The sequence below is a fragment of the Pecten maximus genome, chromosome 4, assembly GCF_902652985.1.
Source record: "Pecten maximus chromosome 4, xPecMax1.1, whole genome shotgun sequence".
Lineage (NCBI taxonomy): Eukaryota > Metazoa > Mollusca > Bivalvia > Pectinida > Pectinidae > Pecten > Pecten maximus.
The window spans coordinates 8,409,218-8,431,139 of NC_047018.1; the positions used below are offsets into that span (position 1 = coordinate 8,409,218).

Genomic DNA, 21,922 nt, shown 5'->3' on the forward strand with positions numbered 1-21,922 from the left:
CTTCTGTTCTAATGTTCCTTTTATGCTCTATAAACTCAAAACAATTATGTAGGTTAAACACGTGTCTGTAAGTTAATCCAATCGGGGAAACTATAGTTACCAGAATATTTACTGAAAAGAAATAACGGTAATTAGCATACCTTTTGCATCTAATTAAAAAAAAAAAAAAAAAAACACAGACACACCCACTCTTTATATGCATTTTCATTAACCTAAGACCTGCATTCTAAAAGCAAACTCAAGCTAGGTTTGCAGGTATGACTATAGAAATGCGTTGCTTTATTCCTAGTAAACTCTCCTAAGCAGCATTAATATCTTTGCAAGACATATTGATTCTTTGTGAAGTGAAACGTTCGCGTAAAAGATTGGGTTTAGTGAAATTAATTGATGTATTTCACGTGTGATGGCACAATCTCCAAGAATGTTTCTCCAATCTGTGCGCCAATTCTTCTCAAATTACCATTAGTCTGCTAAAATATCAGTATCTGGTGTACAGTCTTTTTAGGTCTTGGTCCCATGACATTTTATCTTTTAACAGCTCTATTTATCATGGCATGTCCTCGATTCATACGCGTGTCAACATTGCAATAATGTACTTGCTGTTGATATTCAAAATATTCCGATAATTTATTTTCTCTTTTTAGCAAATTCCGTCCAAAATCGTGTGATTTTTATTTTAAACTAAGATATTTATTCGAAATAAGTCTTTTAAGTTTCAAAATGTTATGATGTATGTATTATGAGCGATAAAACTGCAAGCTCGTTTCTTTGGTTTTAATCGTACTTTGCTATGTACAGTGCTAAAGTACGGAATCATGGAACTGTAGTAATAATTTAACGAGATTTTCTAAAAACTGTTACACTTGGAGGATCGGTTGATGCGGCGACATGATTGACTTTTTTCTTTATTTACAAATATCTTCCTCTCACCTTAACTCCTGATTAGTAACGCCGGTTTAGAAGTGTTTGATATCTAAAATTTACGTCATTTATCTAAATATGTGGATACTACACATTTAGGCCGCCTTTAATCTTCTGGATTCAATATTTTGTCTTCGACATCACACAAAGTCCTGTGCATGCCCTTGATATATAACAATAAAATACACGGTGTATCAACCCCAAATGTAATCACTGTTACAGAGTTGTCAATAGAAATACCTTGTGTGAAACCTAAATGTAATCACTGCTGGAGAGACGTCAATAAGAATACCCAGAGTAAACCCCAAATATAATCACTGCTGGAGAGACGTCAATAAGAATACCCAGTGTAAACCCCAAATATAATCACTGCTGGAGAGACGTCACTAGAAATACCAAGTGTAAACCCCAAATATAATCACTGCTGGAGAGACGTCAATAGAAATACCAAGTGTAAACCCCAAATATAATCACAGCTAGAGAGACGTCACTAGAAATACCAAGTGTAAACCCCAAATGTAATCACTGCTGGAGAGACGTCACTAGAAATACCAAGTGTAAACCCCAAATATAATCACTGCTGGAGAGACGTCAATAGAAATACCCAGAGTAAACCCCAAATATACAATCACTGCTACAGAGACGTCACTAGAAATACCAAGTGTAAACCCCAAATATGATCACTGCTGGAGAGACGTCAATAGAAATACACGGTGTAAACCCCGAATATAATCACTGCTACAGAGACATCAATAAAAACACCTTGTGTAAACCCCAAATATAATCACTGCTGGAGAGACGTCACTAGATATACCCAGAGTAAACCCCAAATATAATCACTGCTGGAGAGACGTCAATAGAAATACCAAGTGTAAACCCCAAATATAATCACTGCTGGAGAGACGTCAATAGAAATACCAAGTGTAAACCCCGAATATAATCACTGCTACAGAGACATCAATAAAAACACGTTGTGTAAACCCCAAATATAATCACTGCTGGAGAGACGTCACTAGATATACCCAGAGTAAACCCCAAATATAATCACTGCTGGAGAGACGTCACTAGATATACCCAGAGTAAACCCCAAATATAATCACTGCTGGAGAGACGTCACTAGAAATACCAAGTGTAAACCCCAAATATAATCACTGCTGGAGAGACGTCAATAGAAATACCAAGTGTAAACCCCAAATATAATCACAGCTAGAGAGACGTCACTAGAAATACCAAGTGTAAACCCCAAATGTAATCACTGCTGGAGAGACGTCACTAGGAATACCAAGTGTAAACCCCAAATATAATCACTGCTGGAGAGACGTCAATAGAAATACCCAGAGTAAACCCCAAATATACAATCACTGCTACAGAGACGTCACTAGAAATACCAAGTGTAAACCCCAAATATGATCACTGCTGGAGAGACGTCAATAGAAATACACGGTGTAAACCCCGAATATAATCACTGCTACAGAGACATCAATAAAAACACCTTGTGTAAACCCCAAATATAATCACTGCTGGAGAGACGTCACTAGATATACCCAGAGTAAACCCCAAATATAATCACTGCTGGAGAGACGTCAATAGAAATACCAAGTGTAAACCCCAAATATAATCACTGCTGGAGAGACGTCAATAGAAATACCAAGTGTAAACCCCGAATATAATCACTGCTACAGAGACATCAATAAAAACACGTTGTGTAAACCCCAAATATAATCACTGCTGGAGAGACGTCACTAGATATACCCAGAGTAAACCCCAAATATAATCACTGCTGGAGAGACGTCACTAGATATACCCAGAGTAAACCCCAAATATAATCACTGCTGGAGAGACGTCAATATAAATACCCAGAGTAAACCCCAAATATAATCACAGCTGGAGAGACGTCACTAGAAATACCAAGTGTAAACCCCAAATATAATCACTGCTGGAGAGACGTCACTAGAAATACCCAGAGTAAACCCCAAATATGATCACTGCTGGAGAGACGTCACTAGAAATACCCAGAGTAAACCCCAAATATAATCACTGCTACAGAGATATCAATTAAAATACACGGTGTAAACTCCAGATATAATCACTGCTACAGAGACATCAATTAAAATACACGGTGTAAACCCCAAATATAATCACTGCTGGAGAGACGCCAATAGAAATACCAAGTGTAAACCCCAAATATAATCACTGCTGGAGAGACATCAATTAAAATACATGGTGTAAACTCCAGATATAATCACTGCTACAGGGATATCAATAAAAATGCCTTGTGTAAAACCTAAATATATCACTGCTTTAGAGAGGTCAATAGAAATATCCAGAGTAAACCCCAAATATAATCACTGCTGGAGAGACGTCAATATAAATACCCAGAGTAAACCCAAAATATAATCACTGCTGGAGAGACGTCACTAGAAATACCAAGTGTCAACCCCAAATATAATCACAGCTGGAGAGACGTCACTAGAAATACCCAGAGTAAACCCCAAATATAATCACAGCTGGAGAGACGTCACTAGAAATACCAAGTGTAAACCCCAAATATAATCACTGCTGGAGAGACGTCAATAAGAATACCCAGAGTATACCCCAAATATAATCACTGCTGGAGAGACATCGATAAAAATACACGGTGTAAACCCCAAATATAATCACTGCTACAGAGACATCAATTAAAATACACGATGTAAACTCCAGATATAATCACTGCTACAGGGATATCAATAAAAATGCCTTGTGTAAAACCTAAATATATCACTGCTTCAGAGACATCAACAAAAATACCCAGTGTAAACACCAAGTATATCACTGCTACAGAGACGTCAATGCCCGCTGTAAACCCCAAATACAATCACCGCTAACACGTTGCTGTAGATATAACTAAATTCATGCGATCATATAACAGTCAAATTACAACATAAACACGATTGGCAATCTGATTGTACAGATACCTATCCCAAAACTATGTCGTATATGGATTTCCATAGCAAGATTCAAATCTTGGGAATGAACGTGACTATCGCCATTGATCAACTGTCGATTTATCCCAGACTACAGACATGAGATGCCAATCAGTCAACTATAGTGGCAGAATGGTCTAGTAATGACTACAGAGAAATACTACAAAGTCCGATTACCACCAGCAACAGATTCTTACAAAGTGTGGCTAATACGTACACCAGTTAACAATCCAGTGATATTGACCATTCATGTTAGAGATCGATCAAGTTAAAATATCCAACAGAATATTACCACCTAAAGAAGCGGAATCGGCGCGTGCTTAGTAAAAAAAATGGGAACTGACAAGGGGGCCAGAGCGAGACATAAGGGATCAAATATCCAATCTGAAGGTACATCATGTATTTATATGTGTGTGGAGCATGTCCCGGAAGAAAAAACTGTTATACAGAGAAAATTATTATTTATTTGTTTATTTAAAGTTTACATTTTTGTAATGTCGTATGATGACTGATATGACCCTGAAAATGGTCCAATTGGTATGTATGCGTGTATCGATCAATCGAACATCCTCAGCATTCAACACATTCTCTGAACAATAATTACGTAACAAGATTACGGTAATTACCAAGAATGTCGCTTCAACAAAAGCACAGTAATACCTCCAGGTGTTATTCCCGGGAACAATGAGACACACAGTAAAACAAACTACCCCTACAAATAATGAAGACCCGTCACCGACATCAAGCTTGATTGGGGAAGCTTGCTTAAAGATTAAATGCAATTGGATTTCATCCGATTCCGATTATATATATCAATAAATCCCAGAGGATCATGGTGCCCACGATTGAATGGCCCATATCAGGCAAAATAAAGGCTGATCTTTTTCTTATTCCCGTTCTTTCACTCTTTCACTCGCCAGTCGACCATATTGTTTTTCGATCGGTTCCAAAATGCACAACTAGGAACCAAGGGGAACTTACATATGGAATTCGAGCAAGATCCGTTCTGTACCTTCTGAGAAATAGCGATAACAAACTTCAATTGTCAAAATCTAAGATGGCTGCCTGTCGGTCGTGTTCTTTTCCCTGATCAGTCCCAAAATGCAAGATGCACAACTAGGGACCAAGGGGGCCTTTCCTATAGAATTTGAGAAAGATCCCGTCATTACTTTCTGAAAAATAGCGATAACAAGAATAAATTGCTTAGGGAGAGAGTAACGAACGGACGACGGACCATGAAAGCAGAGCGATTTGAATAGCCCGATGGTGGACTAAGATATGGTACATAATGAGTTTAAGTAAGTTGGAACCCCTAACACAACAAACAAATAAAAGGAACTCATTTCTGGTCCTGTCTGATCCGTCCTTAAATACATCCTCCGAATATGCCTTTTGGTCTCATCCTTTCGTCTTTTTCATCGGGTCTATTCAATTCGTGAAACACTGTACATCCTTATCGAGACTGTTCATCGTATTAGCTTGAAAGTAAGGTTGAGTGGGAGGAGGGGCTTATGTTCTCATCAGTCTCTCCATCTCCCTTGAGGATAGGTGTAATTACATAGACACAAAACAACCTTCTTCGAAATTGGAAATGTGGTGCGAATCTTAGTCCAACATGAGTCCATCGACATGAAGAATTGATGAGGCGCGCAACATATACAAACATCAAATCAAATGTAAATCAGTGTTGTTTGGTTAATGATGTATAGCACAAGTTCGTACATTTTAACGTTGGGTACGCTCATACCAAGATGGCGACACACTCACATGGTTTGAATACGGTGTCCTTTCGGTATATATTGGTCCAAATGACACTACAATTAATACCTCGTGATTGTGGGAGGTGGATATATTTTTTTGCTATGGGACGGTACCTCCTACAATAAAGCTACAGCAATTCCTATACTGCCCTTTCATTGAAATTTATCGTAAAATCATATGTTTCAAACCGAAATCCTTGTCACATTTTAGGATATTTGTATCAATGTCCCCAATCAGTGAATATTTCCAATTATGTATTTTATCAATGTTGAAATATGTCCCTTCATTCGTATGTTCAACACCTGAACTAGATTTGCATGTCATGTTTCGGCGATGTATCAGAGGACACTAGACCTTCCTTGTACTCTTTCAAATGCCTCTCTATATATACATTATTATATATTTGTCATAGATTCCCTCACTTTAACAATTTCGTGTGAGATTTACGATTTCTTTAACATGCTGGTATTCCCTGTTTTCTACTGTATCCAATGTATATCTTGTAGATGTATTAATGCTACAATATATTATCCATATCATACGTTAAACATACAATGTTGGAAGTGAGGTAGAATAGCGATTTGATGGCGTGTTAATAGTGTGTGTTTGAATTACAGGAGTATGTGAAAAACGCTACACACATCAGAAATTCATTATTTACATACTTCTCTAGATGTTTGAAGGGTGTTAGTGTTACAACCGAGTGCTTAACAGATTTTCAATAGTTTTCTTAACTTTGAGATCTCCGACGTATCACCACAATAGCGTCTTCCATATCGTAAACTTTCTCATGGTCACTCTGGATAAACCCTGAACTACTGTCCAATACACAACAGTCTAATGGCTACTCTGGATAGACCCTGAACAACTACACAACCGACAATAGTCTCATGGCTACTCTGGATAGACCCTGAACTACTACACAACCGACAACATTCTAATGGCTACTCAGGATAGACCCTGAACTACTGTCCAATCAGCAACATTCTCGTGGCGACTCAGGATAGACCCTGAACTACTGTCCAATCAGCAACAGTCTCATGGCTATTCTGAATAGACCCTGAACTACTGTCCAATCAGCAACATTCTCGTGGCGACTCGGGATAGACCCTGAACTACTGTCCAATCAGCAACAGTATCATGGCTACTCAGGATAGACCTTGAACTACTGTCCAATCAGCAACATTCTCGTGGCGACTCAGGATAGACCCTGAACTACTGTCCAATCAGCAACAGTGTTATGGTCACTCAGGATAGACCCTGAACTACTGTCCAATCAACAACAGTGTTATGGTCACTCAGGATAGACCCTGAACTACTGTCCAATCAGCAACAGTCTCGTGGCGACTCAGGATAGACCCTGAACTACTGTCCAATTAATAACAGTGTTATGATCACTCAGGATAGACCCGGAACAACTGTCCAGTCGGAAACATTCTCGTGAAGGTTTTTGTCAATCAGCCTCGATAGACCTTGAAATGCTGTCTAGTCGGCAACATTCTGTTGATAAGAATTCAAATGAAGGAAGGCTCCCATGGTCGTAAAGGGTCACCTAAAGTCATGTATTAAGAATAATCAATATTTGAAATTTTAGTCGATTTGACCCGTGTGGCCTGCCCATCAGCCCTTGGGTTCTGTAATGGCCAGCATTAGCATGCCATCAAACTGCCATCCAATACTGATAACTCTAATCATGTTTGTATTATTTCCGCTAGAAGGTAAACGAATCGCGCTCAAAAAATAATTTTCCGACGTAAGCTATAGCAAACTTTATTACCTAACCAGGGGGACACGTGAGCCTCAAGGACATTCACAATCTTCGTTAAACTCCTTTAGACCCTTCCATCTATGAATATCATTTTACCATCACCTACCCTATCGGGGTCTTGAAAGGAAGAATTTCTATTAATACGACCACTTTCTGTCCTACCTCTCAGGCCCCTTGATGACCTGACGAAAACCCTCATATATCGGAGTAAATTACAAAACAACAGAGACTGTCAACATTACCTCATCTCAAAATCCGTAATAAGGACGAAAACGAACTTATTTTCAATTTCCATAGAGACCCTTGCAAGACAAGAGTAAAACAAATTGTTCCGGGAGGATAGGCGTCTTCTGTTTCATCGACAGCACTCGTCATACAAACCTAGGGCACGATGACACCCGTCATACAAATCTAGGTCACGACGACATCCGTCATACAAATCTAGGTCACGACGACACCCGTCATACAATTCTAGATCGGGTGGTACATTGGTAACACACTTGCCTTTCACCTACGCGGCCGAGGTTCGATTCCCCGATCGGACGCGAAAAGTTATGGGGTCACCTGCCCGACCACGTGGGGTTTTCCCGGGTGGAGTCTTCCACAGTGTTGTAAAATAAATAAAGTTTACATTTACAAATCTAGGTCACGACGGCACCCGTCATTCAAATCTAGGTCATTGCGGCACCCATCGTACAAATCTGGGTCACGACGCCATCCGTCATACAACTCCAGGTCACGACGACATCCATCATACAAATCTAGGTCACGGCGACACCCATTATACAAATCTAGGTCACGACGACATCCGTCATACGATTCTAGGTCACGACTATATCCATCATACAAATCTAGGTCACGGCGACACTCGTTATACAAACCTAGGTAACATCCGGGTGCGAGTTAAAGAAGTGACAGTTGAACCAAAAGGAATATCAACAAACATCGTACACATCGCAAGTGTCGAATGTAGTATATATTCATGATGATCATCAAGCTGCATTTGTCGAAACCTTTTGTTCTTAGTTTCACATTCAGTCGACAACTGTTACGGGCATTGTGATAATTGAATATCCAATCAGAATCAATTGGGAAATGCCAACACCTTCTCAGGACCATAAAGCAGATATAGAGGAAACAGCAACTTTACTATCTAGAAGTTTAACACGTAGGAAATTTACCACGCTAACCATATAGATAGCTTCATATCCCGCTGTAGATATAAATAAAGGTAGCCCAAATAAATTCGTAACTGCAACAAAGTAACAAAAAGAAGAGATAACATGGAAACCCTGTCCCATAACACGTATAATACGACCATTCGTTCATAAAAAATAAGCAACTTCTGCTTCGACGACACTTGTAAGGCAATATTACATCCAACACCAACCATAGATTAATGAAAATACACGACATTGCAAGGCAATTTAACGAACAGTGATCATGTCAAATGTCCTCTTAGATGTTCATATAAAACATGTCCACTCCAATTCACTAGACCAACATATACATAGGCCACGTAGAACGCAGTTAACCCCTATCAAAAACTGTTTATGACCAATATCACTGTTTAGATAGAGTCTGAGAAGCCAGTATTGTATCATGACATCACAACCGACACAACGAATACAAATCGTAGAAATCATTTTATTGAATAATATAAAATGGTTGTTTCGCATTTCTCAGCCATTATGATCAAAAGTATTTTTTTCAGTTTGAAAAATGAAACACTTTGCTTATCGGCAGTTTGTAGGTTAGCATTGCAATGAAGTTCATTAATCTCGTCATTCATCGTTATAATTAAGAAAACGTGGTTGATTCCGGTGCATTAAGAATAGGATGCCGACACCCTGATGTTGCGTGATGTCTTCCCCCGTATTACCTGCTCCTCTAATTGAATAACCTTGTGATTAGTCGCTATCACCATCCTGGGGTTCTTACATAAAAGGAAACCCTTTCATCAAAGGAAACCTGTCTTTAAGATGTGTCGATTACGACAATTGATGAAGGCAACCAAGGCGTGACCACTCTGGTGTCTAAATACACAGTTTTTAGTTGTGTGTTCTGAGTAAGGATCTCCCATGATATCGTATGCACCAATGTTCAGTAATCACAGAACGCGTCCTGATAACGCTCTGTCCTCTTTCATTTTTCATTGATATAGTATACTCGTAATGAATAAGTTTTCTACTAATCGGTAGAAAGGTCATAAAGACTAATATCGTGATACAACCATACGTTTAGAGTAATGTATTCTGCCTCTACGCGTCAGTATAACCCCACTGTAAGTCCTACATCATAACTCGTTATAAAGACGTCCCGTTTGTATAGCTGTAGGTAACCGTGTGTCTCCCACTCGGGATTCTCTGTCTGGTTTACTCAAATTTAATGTCGTCTTCTACAAAAGTGGAATCGACGTGTCACACCTTCCGTTGTGATGTAATCTCTGAGTGAGAGCAATTCGACAGAACAAGAAGGCACCGCAGCATCACACGCGTCCTAATGGCCGTGTTCTATATTCTACAACGACAATATAACGTTTAGACGTAATGCCGGTTTTTTAAAGACAACATTTATTCTTGAAACAAATGATATATATTTTCTTGGTAAATGCTATCAATCAGCGCTTGGATACTGTTCTATTGAATGCAAAATTCAGACGAGACTTCTTCCATCCTGTGTTCATCTCTAAAGGTTTTACAACTAATGCAATTTCCAAACGTTCTCTAGAATTGAAGGTGATAAGCGAGTATAATTATAGACAGATTATTTTAGTATTGTCGTGAAATTTTACCGAGACCAACAGGGAAACATCGAATCAGATCTGACAGTTTGTCTTAGTTAATTGATTACACATAAAATTCAGACCCTAAACAGATAACCCTGTTATTCGTGTGGTAGAACATTTTACCCTTAAATTGGAATGTTAAAACGTCATGTTCGTGAATTACGTCAAAAAGATACAAACACTACCGACATGTAGACGACATCATAATTTAAGTTCAAACTCGAGAAAAACTATAAGATGTTTTGTGGAAGCAATCGATAAATGTTGATATTGGAAACAATCCCTTTTATTGATTCAAATGGGGTATTTATACACTCTAGATGGTAGATAGGGAAAATATGACGCATTACTATCCAGAAAAAGAAAACATCCAGGATTTGAACATTGAAATAGAGAATTAAAAGATTATTGTAATTGATCGTATTTTCATAAAGAGTGGATTGAACGGTTTAAAATACGCCATATCCTCAATTGCATACAGTATCTGTTTCTAAACCAATAACCTCTTAATCGTTCCAGCAAATGACAAGTAAAGAATAGAACTATTAAGAACGACAAATATACAATACAAAATAAGGGATTTGATCCTTCAATGAATCTGGCCTTATTGTGAAATGACTTGTCATAATATCTACTATATCGAATAAAATACACAAATATACCTTGAAAAAAACGGACAGGAGCAAATAAAATATTAGCATTATCTTTAAAACATTTACCAAAATGGTTTGAGAAAGATGACGAACGATCCTTTTTTTAATGAAAATACAAAAAAAAATTGTAAATAAAGATCTCAATTTTAATATTCATGCAGAAAAAAGTTCGCTGTACGGGATTCTGGCCTCAATAAAAAAAATTAACTGTCGCACAATCGTGCGCTATGGGAAGGAAACGCAATTCATTATTTCGAACAGGTAACTATGGTCGATATATTTTGATAGTTAATTGGTTTGATAGTCTCTAGAGGTACACCATGTCACTGAGTATTCACTTCAAACTCTACGTTACAGTAATGCGTCACCTCCAATAATGGTGAGCTAGCTGTTACATTTCTAGGGTGATTTAAACCTTCGCTACACTCAAACTTAATGAAACATGACAACAATTGATCCTGACAAAAGCCGGTATCATTTTAGCATGGAATTTCACTTTTTTATCCGATATCTAATGCTATTCTAATTCTAATCTCAGCTAGCGTAATTTGAATGTCAAATGTTTTGACAAGATTTAGCTTTTGAAATTTGCCGTACATTAGGTGGAGCTGTTCTGCACGTCATCAAGCTCCAAAGTGATATGATGAGGGACAGATTCCTCCCAATACTTTCTGTGCTACTGATTGGTCTGTACTATCAACGATTAGATCCAATCTAGTCTGACAAAACACGCCATCTCCTTCCATCGCGTGCTGATTTTATCAGTAACAAACTCTCGGAAGAACCTACATGAGCACAAAATGAAGTCTTTAGTGGTGGAGATCAGACCCCGTCGGCATGCACTATGTTCTTACAGATCACAGTTAACTAGAAGGGTACATTCCAATAGAAACCTGGATGTACAAGAATATACAAGAATGTAAAATTGATTCATTGGTAAAAAACGTAAAGGTATAAGCATATATAAAAAGGATTCGAAAACATACCGGTGAAAAACAAGAAAAGCAAACACGTATAAACATAGCATTGTTAAAAAAACACAGGTGTAAAATATACAACCTTAAAATACACGATTGTAACATACACAGGTGTAAAATTTACAACCTTAAAATACACGATTGTAACATACACAGGTGTAAAATATACAATCTTAAAATATACGATTGTAACATACACAGGTGTAAAATATACAACCTTAAAATATACGATTGTAACATACACAGGTGTGAAATTTACAACCTTAAAATACACGATTATAACATACACAGGTGTAAAATATACAATCTTAAAATATACGATTGTAACATACACAGGTGTGAAATATACAACCTTAAAATATACGATTGTAACATACACAGGTGTGAAATTTACAACCTTAAAATACACGATTGCAAATAACTATGGAAACTGGTTTGTGAAACATTAGGAGATTATTCTTTCCATACCATGTTATGACTTCCCCTGTAATTACGATTACAATACGTATATCTGCGTGTCATAATTACGAGGAAGTAGGATTGAAAACGATGCTATAAATAGTCATCCTGGCCAAATTGTCTGTAATCTGCTTGATATGAGAATCACAAGTTGAATGAGACGAGATTGACTAATACTACTAGAGGAGTCACTGACCACGAATTATGCAAGTGTTTATGAAACTGTCCTGAGGGTGATCGATTGACATTGGCTTCCGCTACTTGTTTATAATAGTACAAGCGTGCTTTTGATATCACATTCCTAATAACCTAATGAGGATCCAATGTTTAACATCCGCTCACCTCATTAGCGACTTAATCATTACGTACAAACGGTGAACAGCATCATTTGATATCTACAAACGCAATAACATACAATATATTAATCAATAATAGAAATTTTAATGATGAAATGGACTCATGTAAAAGGACGACAAGTTGTTTACCGCATTTATGTTTTGCATATTCGGCGGGAAAAATCCGTTTGAAGAATGCGTTCCTTTCCATATTACAACGAGTTCAAGGATGTGGCATTGTCTGATGTTGGAAAATTATCTGGCTAGAATAACTGTTGATTCCTTGAACAATATCTGGTAACCTCATGTACCCTTCCTTATTCATGTTTTTCGCCTACACTTATCCTGCCTTTGTTATTGTTGCAGTGTTGCCATCTTAGTCTGGGTAGTAATAGAGTTTAATTTTGTAATTGGAAGCATTCTTTGGAGGGCCTCAATCTGTTCTACTGCAAATGTCGTTTCCACGAAAGTGAAAAGCTTGTGGTTATAAACTTTTTAAGAGCCTTTCTTTATAGCACAGCTTAGCTGACTTGATTTGTCCATTGCCTCACTAACATCTAACAGTGAGACTCTGATGTACGGTTATAAAATTGAGAAGGCCACCTACTAATTGATTTTTACTTGGTATCAGGGACCCGCCCTAAAAAAGGGGCAGTGGCACAGCCAATTATAAATGAATGATATTTGTAAAAAAAACGCCATTGGCTTTCCCTCGTATGCCCCGTGTAAAGTGTTTAACAGGGAAAAGCTCCCATCCTAGTTTGAGGATTACTGTAAACATCGTTTTAAAGCTTATGCATTGATTTGATAAAATAACATTTCAAATTTGAATGTGCGTATGTCATACCGTGTTCTGTGATCTGAAGAGGGTCAACGGGATCGGTAAGCCTTATCTATATTCCGAAAAGTGCTAAAAGGGGAACATCGATTGGTAGCTGAATTATCATTAATAACAAACGACACTTTTGATATTCTTTGTCCAGAAAAGATAGGGCCTCTGGCGGACTTCTTAATAGTACCATCACATCGAACGTCACAGCCGTGACAATTCTTTGGGTAACATAGTTCGGCCAACAGGTGATCTAGTCATCACCGACACAATTTAAGCGAACTATTCAGCAGAGATCAACAGGTTGCTTAAGAATTTGTATAGGATACAACAATACTGTGTAGGTTTATACACGCAACAAGGGGGCAACATAATCAAAATAGATCCTTTTATTGTTTGCTTAAATAAAAAAGACACCGTTCCATAGGTTAAATAACATACAAGCCACACTATCGTTGAAAACCAGACACGATTTGATCTTAGAGACATAAGAACAATATATTTTATTGGTGTATTCGCCAGACAAATAGCGTATGCCAACCATCACCAGTGACCTATTCATTGAGGAATGGCGGCTCTCCAAGATGACATATTGAATGGTAACTGTTGGATTGCTTTGATAAGATCGTGTATTTAATTTGTTAACGTCATACAAATAGTAGGAGGTTTATACGGAAGTATATTTGTTTATGATGTATAATGTGTCTTAATATACACCGGTCACCCTTCATCAGCAATACATCATGTTCCTAACATAACACACACCAAAGAGTGTATTTGTGTCGGGAGGTATCACTTTATGAAGATAATTATATTTGTCATTGTGTCACACATTTCCGGTAGTCTATTTTGATTTCAATGTCACAGACAATATATGACATTATCTCTGAGTGTCTCACAAATACAATTCTGTTTCCCCGGATATTGGAGAAATAGCTGGAAGCAGTCCTGACGTTTTCATTATCATTGGTATCGTATATTGACAAACATACCACTTGAATCTCACGAGATTCCACACGTCCACGACAAATCTGATTTCAGGATAATCATTCGTTGCCAGGAAAGAAAACGATTTTTGTCATTCCGGTGAAATCATGGCCGCTGGCATTGCGATATTCCTTGGAGTCCAACAGTACAGTTAATATAGTTCTGGTGAAACTACATTGTTAAATGACTGCATGCATCGCTTGTGTACACGCATACCTACACAGACAGCAAACACATTCCTAGACTTCCAGTCTTTTGTAAAATGTATAAATGAGTATCTCTATATACCAAGTACGTGCATGTTGTCCAAAATATATATTTTCCAACAATGGCAATTATATATCTAGCTGGCAAAGTGGTCACTTCTGCTACGAAAACGACCGTCAGTCTATATATGATGCTATTGTATTCTCGTGTTGTGATGAACGCCCTGGTTAACCATAAGTCGCCTTCCAAAAGATACTCTCAAACGCTTAGCGACATGACCGACAATTTCTAAACTTGGAACATTTTGCAACAAGTATACATATTTTATGTCTCACATTTGTTAAAAATGTCCAATAGTGTAAAAGGTTAGAATGATCAGTGCTTGAATACACCTACACACATAATTGTATTGTTTAATATTCTAATATTACATCTAGAATTTTCTGATTTGCCGATTTTCAAAGTAATATGTATGGTATGAACAGACTCCATGTCTATATATTAATATAAGTGCATAATATATAGACTTATAGTTCTTTATTCTGCATGACAGGCATTTTCCGACTTGGTCAATTATATATAATATGTGTATTAGTTTGGGAACGATGTCTTTAAAGAATAGCTTATCATTACTGTGATTCTTCCTTCAATCTTTATGAAACTTTGGTTAACCAACCTATACGTTCTAACCGGACTCTGAGTAGCGGGGATTTGAACTATATACAAAGTGTATATTCTTACTTCTTACGTGAAGTTCTAGTCTGGTGTACACTATAGGTCTAATGGAACTGTGGAGGTTACATAACCTAATCATATTGACGTAGGACATAGCTTTATTGCATTTATAGCCCCAGCTTAAATGCGACGTGCACCAAATATATACGTAATGTAACACTTCCTCCTCTCCGTTTTACCATACACTATTGTAGATGTACTTCTAGGTGTATTTGAATACCCGTCTTTTTATTATAAGTAAGGTTGATAACATACCTCTCAATGTGAGAGAGAAGACAGAGACAGAACACAGAGACAGAACACAGAGACAGAACACAGAGATAGAACACAGAGATAGAACACAGAGACAGAACACAGGGACAGAACACAGAGACAGAACACAGAGACAGAACACAGAGACAGAACACAGGGACAGAACACAGAGACAGAACACAGAGACAGAACACAGGGACAGAACACAGAGACAGAACACAGAGACAGAACACAGACAGAACACAGAGACAGAACACAGGGACAGAACACAGACAGAACACAGAGACAGAACACAGGGACAGTACACAGAGACGGAACAAAGAGACAGAACACGGAGATAGAACACAGAGACAGAACACAGAGACAGGACACAGAGATAGAACACAGAGACAGGACACAGGGACAGAACACAGAGACAGAACACAGGGACAGTACACAGAGACAATACACAGAGACAGGACACAGAGACAGAACACAGAGATAGAACACAGAGACAGAACACAGAGATAGAACACAGAGACAGAACACAGAGATAGAACACAGAGACAGAACACAGAGATAGAACACAGAGACAGAACACAGGGACAGAACAGAGAGACAGAACACAGGGACAGAACACAGGGACAGAACAGAGACAGAACACAGAGACAGAACACAGAGATAGAACACAGAGACAGAACACAGAGACAGAACACAGAGATAGAACACAGGGACAGAACACAGAGACAGAACACAGGGACAGAACACAGAGACAGAACACAGGGACAGAACACAGGGACAGTACACAGAGACAGAACACAGAGACAGAACACAGAGACAGAACACTACACATAACGTACTTTACAATATTGGTAATTAGTACAAATTACCATTCCATTAGATGTTTACCTATGTCTGACGTAAAACCCCATGAAAACTGTACTCGTTTCTGATCATCATTACAATGTACAGTTGGATAAACTATAATTATATTCATCAGTCTCAGCAGTCAAGGAAAACAATGTTTCATTGTTTTTGCTGGTGATCAACGTTAATATGTAAACACAGAGACAGAACACTACACATAACGTACTTTACAATATTGGTAATTAGTACAAATTACCATTCCATTAGATGTTTACCTATGTCTGAGGTAAAACCCCATGAAAACTGTACTCGTTTCTGATCATCATTACAATGTACAGTTGGATAAACTATAATTATATTCATCAGTCTCAGCAGTCAAGGAAAACAATGTTTCATTGTTTTTGCTGGTGATCAACGTTAATATGTAATCATTTGGTTTATCATTTCATACTTACACAACATGTAAGCAAGTGAAATGATTAATTGTTATTATAGTGTACAAATCTTACTGAAAACAATGAGGTATTCTTAATGGCAGATGCCCATCCCAAATGACGTCGTCTAGTCTTATATTAACATTAGAACCGTTGGTGTCGGTAAACAAGGCAAACATATACCTACTTATTTACCATGTCTATACGATATTTTACTGTAACCTTACACGTTTAATGTTAACCGTCCCCAATGATAGTTATGACGACAGTTGGTCACATATAAGACGTATTTAAAGGTTATGCTTATTCTTACCAGCTATATATGTAATTGTGATATTAAGAATTTAGGCATTTTACCGGCAATGTGCATTAGCTGTTAAGTTGATATGGGAACGTATTATGTGGCCATAAATATTTGAGAGAAAATGTATTTTGTTTTTTATAACGTAAGAATGAGGACAGTATTTTTTTTTTTAACATTCATAAACCCCTGTAAGTGAGAGATGGATATGATCACCTTTGGTCATTTCGTCACGTTAAACGTTAGCCTATAATAAATTAGGTAATGGCGTTTTGTTATTCTTGGCTGAATCGGTGTTTCTCTATATGACCAGAATTTATGACTGTTGCCTGCCACATCTTTGTCTTCGTTGCCTTTTCGTTGAAGAGCAGTCCATTGTATTGGTACAATAAGATGCATGCTTAATAAGTAATTAAATAAAACGATTTGAACATACAGATTTAGCCTCACATCAATAGTTAGGAGTAGAAAAATCAACGCTGTAGGCACGAAGACGGTAACATGTCACACAACAGTAAATACATTGTAATTAAAAGGTAAAAAGTCACACAACAGTAAATAATTAGTAGGTAACATGTCACACCCTAGTAAACAATTAGAACACGTCACATCCAGTAAACAATCAGAACACGTCACATCCAGTAAACAATTAGAAGGTAATATGTCACACTCTACCAAACAATAAGTAGGTAATACGTCTCATATGAGTACAAGATATCACATCACACACAATTAGAACGTTATACGATACAAACCAATAAACAATAGAAGTTAACACGTCACACACCAGTGAATGCACAGAAAACACCGATATATCAGTAATAAATTCCAACATTCTACAATAGTTTCTTTTTTACTTTTACAGGAAGCATCGGTGTGTATCTTCGAGAAAAAGATTGCCGACAAGCTCCACAAACCGAGGAGAAGGGAGACAGTAACAGAGATTTTACGACAAGGCGTCCAGCTTCTCGAGAAGTTTAAACACCCTCGATTACTGGGTATCTTACATCCCCTGGAGGAAAGTCAGTAAGTACATTATAACCTTGAACATGTTCGTAGTACTACATTTGATTCGTTACGGAATCTTTAAAATGTGCCATACCTTCATCTTGTAAAGTGGAAATAATATCTACAATGATTCTCTATGTTAACTATATATTTCGTAAACCAAACATTATAGTCCTACCTTTATGTCGCGGTAACATTTGCCCGCGTTCGAACCTAGAAGGCCGTGAATATCAGAACCAAGTACAAAAACTTCGCCATGGATCTCCATGACTACAACACCGTGTATCGGAACCCAGTCAAAACATCTCCAGATATCTCCATGACTACAACACCGTGTATCAGACTCCAATACAAAAATATCACTAGGGATCTCCATGACTACAACACCGTGTATCAGACACGAATACAAAAAAAAAACATCGTTAGGTTCTTCATGACTGTAACGTCATGTATCAGAACCCAGTACAAAAATAAAAACATCACTTGGGCTCCCATGGCTACAATACCGTGTATCAGACCCCAATATAAAAACATCACCTGATCCCATGGCTACAACACCGTGTATCAGACCCCAATATAAAAACATCACTTGGGCTCCCATGGCTACAACACCGTGTATCAGACCCCAATATAAAAACATCACTAGGGCTCCCATGGCTACAACACCGTGTATCCGACCCCAGTATAAAAACATCACTAGGGCTCCCATGGCTACAACACCGTGTATCCGACCCCAGTATAAAAACATCACTACGGCTCACATGACTACAACACCGTGTATCCGACCCCAGTATAAAAACATCACTACGGCTCCCATGGCTACAACACCGTGTATCCGACCCCAATATAAAAACATCGCTTGGATTCCCTATGGCACAACATCGTGTATCACCTACCACATATTGTATAATCTGAGCATCAGTCAGGCGTCTGTAATCCCATCACGTGACAATTGATGTAGTTCCTAGTTGACACCACATTTCCCGTCTAGAGTAGTGTTAGACCAGCGCGTACGCATTTATCCTCAAATGGAAATAGAGTCCGGGACGAATTAACGTCTAAATGATAAATTGGAGCAGGAGAGTGTATCTAATTCGATCAAGCCCTCTTTCCTTTAGATCGAAATTAAAAACGAATTTTGATTTATGGACAGAAAGTACATTACATCTAGGTTTTATACAGCAAATATGGGGCGATACAGCTATAAGAATATGTTCTGGCCGCGATTGTTATTGACTTATGACAGGAGGTCCACTACAATAGGGTTTGTTGGAATCCGGATGGCAAAAACACAATGTCAAATATACTTCGAATATAATTTGATTTAGAATTGATATAAAAAAGTAACTATACAATTGGAATTCTTAGATAACTGACATGCTCAAGAATCTTAATGTTGTATATCAAACCACGCACCAGCTACTAGTCATCTCCATTTTAATGAATGAAGTAAAGCAAAGCTTTGTGGATACGAGCTGTGCCATCTTCTCCATCGTGGACAGCTCGGCACGATGGGGTTTCTCATGGTTACCGTTGGTAAAGGCATTAAGCGTTTAATGGCGATGGGAAATCGAGCACACCAGTGTTCGAATTGATCATATGTAGATGTAACATCGGGGAACGACTAATGATCGACACGAACGTTAGTACCAGTCACGTACATATTGGATACGGAATTCACCGTTAGTATAATGTGCGCGTTAGTTTCGTATCTTTTGTCTTACACTTTAGACATCAACATGGGTATTTATGAAATCTTCAATCAATTTTAACAAAACCTATCCATAGACCTACGATATTATTGAGCAGCTGTTCAAAGAATATATACATTTGTACGTGTGAAGTTTGAAATCAATCATACAAATGAAATTCCACATCTCTTTCATAAAACAAGTAATAGCGTACATTAGTTTCAGACATTCATTGGTAGTTTATTGTGTTCAACCAATATCTGTGGAATAGGATATGTATGATTCGTAATGTGCACCCTTTCGATAGTTTATAACCCACACTATTATTGCAATGGCTGAGTTAGAGGTGTTACGAATGACATCAATCAAAGAGGTTCCGACAAGCCAATGTACAAACTCCATCGGTGACTATGATGTTGGTAGAACCACCCCAATAACAAATGTCCACTTAACGTGATATACACAAACTCATCATAAACTAGACCTAGCATTTATAACAGTTGGGAAGACAGCAATACCATATATGTTGGATCAACTAGGCTTGTTGGAAACAGACATGGCGGAGTTAAGGAGGCCCTAGTGCCACATAAACAAGTGACTGTAAAATCTCCTGGGCTGTATAACCCCATACTTACATCATGGTCATTGAAACACCAAGGAAGTTCATAACAACAAACGTCACATCCAGTACGCGTGTTTTATTGTGAGAATGTCCCCATTGCAAGCTCGGGGTCATTAAAAAGACGTTCATTTTAAAACTAATGTCTTCTAGTCTATGTGACATTTATCCGGAGTTGGTAATACACTAATGCTATTTTTCACTGGCAATCAATGTTATGGTAAAACGTGTTCTGTTTAGTGGTATTGACGCCCCGAGCCGTGCTACATTGGAAACCATTCATTACCAAGAAGGTGTTAAAGTGACTGATTTATCTTAAAATGAGGTAAAAATATTCATAATTGCATCTATAATAAAATTGTCTTTTTCAACATTTAATAGAGATATCAGAATTTTAACAATATAGCTTTATTGCTTTGATGGATAGCTCCAAGGAAATTAAATATACACTAAAATATCGCATTTGTCGAAAGTGATCCTTATTTGATCACATATTTCCTTTTAAAGATTTTGCATATATTTTTTCAAAAGATATGAGCTTAAATTGATAAGATACATAAGATTCGAAAGAGATATAAAATGTTATATTTTATCTAAAAGAAACCATCCTTAAATATCATATATTCAAATATAAGATAACACAAACGTTTTTATAATCATATAAACAGAAATATCTCATAACATCTGTTATTGTTTACAGTGGATCGAATAGGGTCATAGCTTTTAATGGCATGCTGTCATACAAGGGTTGTTACCATTCGCATGTTTATATAGGGTAAAATGCATGGATATATCGTTACATCTGACTATATTTACATTCTGTGTTGCATTTGCCTATATATCGTTAGTAAACCAAATTGTATTCATGAGACTGTATACTACAATTTACAGTGATTCGGTCAGAGTAGGAATACAGCCCCAGGTGTTGCTGGTCAAAACAATGGCGCCAGTTACTTTCGGCCTGGAGAGATTTCGAATACTAGCAATTATTATCCACAACACAAAAAATAAAGCAACTTCACAAGTTATGAGAGTAATATTTTAAAATTAAAACAAAATGTAGTCAACACAAAATAACTATAAGCGCCGTTTTTTATCTAAGAATTATCAAATTGTCAATGTCGTCACACTCACAGGGACTCGTTTCCGAATTTTCAGAAATGTAAGACACGACAACATTAAAAGTCCAGTATTTATAAAAAATAATAAAATAAAAATCTTGTGAAAATTCGGGAGCATCGACATGGTTTCCGGTTGTGTATGTACAATGTATATTGGATTTTAGTTTTGTGGTTATTCACTGATGTTAAAGGCCTACCTTACAAAATCGAGTCCCTGTGAAGTTGAAAATCGTCCGCTAAGATGCGACTGGTTAGACTTGAATC

At 37.6% G+C, this 21,922-nt stretch overlaps 1 protein-coding gene across 3 annotated transcripts in view; it reads left to right on the forward strand.

Moving 5' to 3' along the window:
• LOC117325128 (SCY1-like protein 2) overlaps positions 1 to 21,922 on the forward strand; it is a 122,823-nt gene that overhangs the window by 39,712 nt on the left and 61,189 nt on the right. For all 3 annotated transcript variants that reach the window (XM_033881091.1, XM_033881093.1, XM_033881092.1), the window contains exon 2: positions 18,085 to 18,245. In XM_033881091.1, the coding sequence (XP_033736982.1) occupies positions 18,085 to 18,245 (161 nt within the window). The remainder of the gene's footprint in view (positions 1 to 18,084; positions 18,246 to 21,922) is intronic.